This window comes from Frankliniella occidentalis, unplaced genomic scaffold, assembly GCF_000697945.3.
Source record: "Frankliniella occidentalis isolate FOCC.00 unplaced genomic scaffold, Focc_3.1 Scaffold299, whole genome shotgun sequence".
Classification (NCBI taxonomy): domain Eukaryota; kingdom Metazoa; phylum Arthropoda; class Insecta; order Thysanoptera; family Thripidae; genus Frankliniella; species Frankliniella occidentalis.
This window is the reverse complement of record NW_026267425.1, coordinates 143369-149935: the sequence shown is the minus strand read 5'-3', so window position 1 is coordinate 149935 and position 6567 is coordinate 143369. Positions and strand designations below refer to the sequence as shown.

Genomic DNA, 6567 nt, shown 5'->3' with positions numbered 1-6567 from the left:
TCCCTCCGTTCCTCCCCCCGTCCCTCCTTCCGTCCCCCCTCTGGCCGGCGGCTGACCCCTGACCTTGACCGATCTCGCGCCCGTGCGCTGGTGCGGCGGCGCTGCTGTGCCCTGCTGCTGCTCGCACCCGTGACCGTCAGCATCAACGCCGCGAGACCGTCCTCGTGTGCGACATTCTGCCCTGTCGCGGCCGGCTACCCTGGAGTGTCCACCGGCTGGCTGTGGGCGCGGTCGCCGCCTTCGGCCCCCCACACGACACGGTGCGCAAAGTCACTGCCGGGGACGCCTTGCAAAATATGAGCGACGTGGCTAAAAATTGAACACCTTGAGTCCGCTGTCGGCACGCGGCGGTCGTGCCCACCTGCAAAACTACACCCCTCGATAGTGCCCCCTGAGACTAAATAATCTATCAAAGTCTAAGACTATTTCCATTGGTTCCTTCCTTCGGCACAAGTAACTGATCAAAACTGTACTGTGTGACGCAAAACGTAACGGTGTCAAAGTCTGGAAATGAATTGAGTCACTGGAAGTGTAAACGGCAGGATCTGATTCGCGGAGACCGTGTGATCCCCCTGTCCACTGCCGCTTCCCTCGTCCGCCGCCCCTTTTTGATGTCCACTTCCGCTGCCCATCGCCACGGTCCGCTGTCCACTGCCGCTGCGCCGCCGCCGCTGCCCCGTCCCGGACGGGCTGTCCGCTCCCATGCCCGCGGCTCACACCTGTCCGGGACAGGCTGTCCTTACGCCTTCTGTTCTGGGAAGGTCGAGCTTGTTTCAATCACAGCCCAGGAGGCCTCGGCTGCTGCGGTGCAGCGCCAGCGCCAGCGAGAGCCCCGCAGCAGCCTCCTCGCGGAAGTGGTACTTCTCCGGCGGGTCGTTGCGCGCGAGCGGCCCGAGCGAGAAGGACGGTCGTGCATCGCGCTCTCTTCTCGGGTGCACCGTCCGTAAGGGCGATACGCCACACGGTGGTGTTGCGGGGCTGCCTACCCAATCTGCCAGTGAGGCACCATTTCATCCATTTCCGATCCATTTCCAATCCATTTCTGTCCATTTCCGTCCATTTCCACCCATTTCCCCCATTTTTCATCCATTTTCATCCATTTCCAATCCATTTCCAATCCATTTCCAGGGAAAGTGTACACGCATTTCCACGAGCTACTTACCCCTCGGGGTGGTCCACAGACCACTTCCTTTATTTTGCTTATACTGCACCGCATGGCAGGCGTGCGAGCCGGCTTGCCTACCGTCGCTCACCGCGGCGCCTTACGGCCCCGTGTGAGTATGCAACCAGCCCGCACGGTACAGTATAAGCAAAATAAAGGGGGGTCTGTGTGGACCACCCTGTAGCCCCTCGCGTATGCAACCCGCTACACGGGGGAGGATTTGCCTTTACACTCGGCACAAGAAGCGGCAGGCATTATAGTTTTCTTATTTTTGAACGTCGGCAAAGTTAGAGGAAATAAACTTCGACGAACTTTGATTATTATTTTTTTAATCGACTGAAGGACCTTGGCTTAAAATTTTCTGGCAATTCAAACGTAATAATAGCGAACTTTACAACGTATTGTTTTTGGGTTTTTTTGTGTGTGTCTCTTTCGCACCTGGTAGCGCTGCATCACGTTGTCCTCGGCGCCACCAGGCCCGGCCCGCGCGCGCTCTCGCCACCTCCATGACCTCCGAGTCCTTGAACTTTGCACTAACATCACCGTCCTTTCTCTGTGTTGCAGGTCCAGAGGCTGGTGAAGTACGAACATGTAAGTCGAGCAGCAGGGCGGCAGCACCACCACCGTGACGCGGCAATATCGGTATTTTAACAGTTTCAGAATAGAGTTTTCGTAACTGGAAAATCAATGGGGATTCAGTATCTGGGTGAAAAGTTCGCAGGAGTTTGGATGTCAGGTGTAAGGTAAGGGGCGCGACGGGCCCACGGCCAGGCCGCATCAGCCGAGCGCCGGGGAGGTGCGCAACCCATCCGACCTCGCCGCCCGGCGGGCGAGGCGGGGCCCGGCTGACGGGCGGCTGCCAGCGCCAGCCAGACACACAAAAAGAAGCACAAACGAACACGAGCGATCGGCCAGTAGCGCAAAAATGCCACACAATGCACCCCCATCCCTGCCACATTTCCTCTTTCGATTCTGTCGAAGCGTTCGCTCTGGCATGGAACGTCCGTCAAATCTCCGCCATTCGACGCGTATATACTAACCGCTCCTGGTATGCACACAACGCACACAGCACAACCGCACAGCCACATACCCGGGTGTTTCAAAAAAACAGTCGTTGCCAGAGTCGTTCGGTTTTGAATACAACTTCGCAGGCACATAGTTTTTGCCCATTTAACGAGTAAGGGAAGGGGGTAGTTCATATTGTGCAAAAACGTTTGTTTGTTGGAAGTTTTGGCAGTCTTGGGATTTGAAAAACGAAAAAGTCGGGAAAATTGCAGAAAACACGAATATTTTGAAAAAAGTCCCTTAATTTTGTTTTTGTTTTTCCCCTAATTTTCATGGAAAATTTTTCCGGAAAACAACGTGTTTTTGTCGGAAAACTTTTCCGGCAAATTAAAATCCCTACCTCCTTCTTGTCCCTCAGGAGCGGTGGCAGCAGGGCTGGCAGGAGCTTCGGCGCAGCAGTCAAGATGAGGCGGAGAGGGCGGCGGCGCGCGGGCCGCACCAGCCCAACGGCGACCTGGACCGCGTGCAGGACATGTTCCCCTTTGACCTGCTGCTGCTGTACGACGACAACCCCCTCGCCCTGGTGGGTATAACAGACTGTGAAAAATATACTCGTAATTTTACCACATAGAATATGTTGCAAAGATATTTTCCACGGTGTGTTTTAATCAATAATTTTATTCTTTTCATTTTCAATCACTACGAATGTTTGTTTACACTCTCGGTTTTGGTTTCACAGAAGGCAAAGGGGCTGATGTCCCGCCGGAATAGCCCGGCGTCCAAGCTGTCCCGAGCGCTGTCCACGAAGACGGTCGCGCGAACAGCTGCCGAGGATGGCCACGCCCCGCCGGCCCCGGCGGACAGCAGGCTGCAGGGCCCCGGCCCCGGCGGCGGCGGACAGGCGCCCTCCACCAGCGGCGGGGGCGGCGGGGGGCCCGGGGGCGGCGAGGCCGCGGCGCCCTGCCCGCCGCCCCCGAGACTCCTGCGGCAGTTCATCATGGAGGCCCCCGCGCAGTTCACAACGGTGAGGGTCGCGGCGGCGGCAGAGCGGCACAGAAGTTGTCGGTCACTTTGAAAACAACTAGGACTAGGAAATCCCAAAGATTGCCCTGACAATAAAACCATTGCGGTTAAGCCGAAATGAAGGACGTGCGGGGACAAAGAAAACGGAAATCACCAACATGGAGCCTCTCGTTTTCTTGTTCGCCGCATCCTTCAGTGGGCAACTTCAAGCTTAATACAAGCAAGAGTGTTCAAGTACAACTCCGCAGTGCAAGGGTTCGCGACTCAGCTGTTGCGCACTTCTAAGTGTGCAAGTCCAGCTCAGTTGAACACTTACCACACAGTTAAGCGTCCAATCTATAAAGAAGTGTTCCACTGGGGAGAGTTGAACACTTACAGGTGCAAAACTGTCGAGACGAACACTTGCACGGGTACTGCTACCGAGAGTTGGACACTCTTGCATGTATCCAACTTGCAGTTTGCAGTTGCACACTTACAAATATTGAGCAGTTGGTTTATTACTTCTGGGATAGCCTGTACAGCGTAGGGCCTTTGATTTCCTAAAGAGGTAATTTTGGTAAAATTTTCAAGATTAGTTTTTGAAAATTTCTGAACTTTTTCCCGACAAGTTTCATTTGTTTTTTTAAGTAATTTTTCGGAAAATATTTCAAATTTCTCCAATTATTGTTTTACGGCAAAGTTTCCAATTTTCCGGAAGTTTTTCGTGGACTTAAGGTTGCTTGGGTTGCAGGGCGTGCAGGGCCAGGAGCGCCATCTCTTCCTCTTCTCCGACGTGCTGCTCGTGGCCAAGCCCCGCGGGCCGGGCCAGTACAAGCTCAAGGACAAGGTGCGCGTCGCCAGCCTGTGGCTCACGGCCGAGCCGCAGGCCTTCCCCGAGGTCTGCGAGGTGGCCAAGAGCACCGAGACGTCCTTCGTGCTGGGCTGGCCCACCACCAACGTCGTGGCCACGTTCAGGTGAGTGCTGAGCCCGGAGGGGTGACCAACAGGGTGACATAGAAGGGTGACCCAGGGGGTGAGCCAGAGGGTGAGCCAGAGGGTGAGCCAGAGGGTGAGCCAGAGGGTGAGCCAGAGGGTGAGCCAGAGGGTGAGCCAGAGGGTGAGCCAGAGGGTGAGCAAGAGGATGACCAAAGAGGCGCGACATAGTAGGCTGAACTAGAGGGTGACCCAGGGTGACCCAGAGGGCGATCCAGAGGGTGACCTAATGAGAGGGTAACTCAGAGACTGGCCCGAGGTGGCCAAGAGCACCGAGACGTCCTTCGTGCTCGGCTGGCCCACCTCCATAACGTCGTGGCCACGTCCAGGTAAGAATTGTGTGCGGAGGGCGGGAGCCGGTAGCTGGGAGCGGGCTGGAGCTGGGAGGGAAGGGTTCGCTTTGTATTGGCGGTAGCGCACCGTCTCCGGGCGTTGCCCCGAAACACAATCGCTATAGCTCGGGGGGTCGATCCATAAACCCCTGCGTCCAACGTTCTCGCTTTCGCACGGGCCGGAGCACGTCTCGTTTATTTGTTTATGTCTCTTCACCTTCTTCATCGGCCATTGAAAGCTGCACTGTTTATGTACACGCCAAGAAATTTCGTTGTAAGTTGCGAAGAAACTCGCATTTCCAAACAAAATATTTCGCAACGCTTCGCAAGCCCACAAACCTTTTCCACATAAGTTGTTTGTGATTTCAAAAGCAAATGCTTTCAAATACCCCGCGCAGCGCTTACGAACCGAACGTCTTCTCACAAACGATTTGCTTTGTGAGGCTTCGCAAGGTTCTAACAGTGTGTACTACATATCGGCTATGAAATCCTCCCCGAAAATAGACCATGGCGATAAGCGAAACACACAAGTGGAGCCGGTGAGTTCCGTGCGCAGCCGAGGCCGCCGAGGGTCCGTCGGAGACGAGGCTGGAGGCGAAGTCAGAAAGTTGGAGACGAATTCGGAAGACGAGGTCTGAGACGAGGTCTGAGACGAGGTCTGAGACGAGGTCTAAGACGAGCTCGGAGACGAGCTCGGAGACGAGCTCGGAGACGAGCTCGGAGACGAGGCCGGAGACGAGGTCGGAGACGAGGCCGGAGACGAGGCCGGAGACGAGGTCGGAGACGAGGTCGGAGACGAGGCTCGGCAGTATCGCGCCCTGATTGGGAGCCCCAGTGCCGAGCACCGGCTCGGCTGGCGCGCCAGATAACCTAGAAGTACGCACTCCGGTCTCCAGATACTCCAGGTCGTCTCTGGCGCCCTGGCAACGCCCTGGAGCCTGCTCACGCCGGGCTCACTAACGTAGCGGTGCGGCTGAGATTGTGTACTCTCCTACAAGAAGTGTCCGCCTTCGTTGTGAACTTGCATGTGTGTGGCTTGGCGTTCGCGCACTTTATTGTAGTTTTTCGTGACATTTTAGGCGACGTTGTACCAGGTGGCTTATTTACCCCGCGCACTTCTGTAGTTAGACTGTACCGCGCGCACGAGTGCAGGCGGGCTTGCCTATCGCCCCTGTCCACGGCGCCTTACGGACCGGTTGAGTAGGCAACCCGCCCGCACTCCTGCGTGCGGTACAGTCTAACTACAGAGGTGCGCGGAGTAAGTCAGCCACCTGGTATGTTGGATAGTCATGTTTGGAGGAATGCTTGTGGACTTGGAATCGTAATCCCACACCCGGAAAACCAGTTTCTTTTGATCCTGGCGGGAAACTGCAGGATGAGGAAACTAATAATTTCTATTTAGGTCGGAAGTTTCCTTTAATCAAAGAAACCATTTTCCGGTTGCAGCGTACCTGAGCGAGGGGGCAAGTAACTCACTTTTGATGTGTACACATCATTCCCGAAACACTTGCTTCACCGTGCTTCGCAGTGATTCCCGTCCGCTTTTATCATTGCTTAGGTTTTCGAGCGGTAGAAAACGCTTATTTCGACTAATTTGTACCAGTTCCACTGGTTTCCCATATTTGGCTTCAAACGATTTTTGTTGATTCGGATTAATTTTTATCCTGATGATTTCCAGCTCACATATGGGATTTTCCCTCTTTCCCATACTACTGCCAATCTGTTTGAGAAAGGATGCGGTCGGTTTCACAGTCAGTTCGTCGCTATGGAGAATAATATTCAAACCGGCAAAGGGAACTCCCGCCTCACCCACACGCAGGGAAAAATAAATTTCTCTGCCAAATAACATATATCCGTTCAGAACGGTAGAACGGCAGGCAGAGGCGGGGGATGCCGCGAGTGCCAGTGCGCTGCGTCACCCTGCCGTGCCATGCCGTGTGTAGTACGTACCGCTGCTTTGCGCAAAGTTGCTTCCGGTCAGCGGGAGGCAGTTTCATTGACACGGTCCCCTCTCTGGTCCCCCCCGGTCCCCTCTCGGTCGGGGTCGGGCGGCGGCGAGCAACCCCCCCCCCC

At 55.3% G+C, this 6567-nt stretch overlaps 1 protein-coding gene across 1 annotated transcript in view; it reads left to right on the top strand.

Annotated features, from left to right (window-relative positions):
- LOC113211060 (uncharacterized) overlaps window positions 1-6567 on the top strand; it is a gene marked incomplete at its 3' end in the record, with an annotated part of 27573 nt that overhangs the window by 9329 nt on the left and 11677 nt on the right. The window contains 4 exon segments of the mRNA XM_052273779.1: window positions 1727-1753; window positions 2586-2750; window positions 2907-3191; window positions 3921-4144. Of these exon segments, the coding sequence (XP_052129739.1) occupies window positions 1727-1753; window positions 2586-2750; window positions 2907-3191; window positions 3921-4144 (701 nt within the window).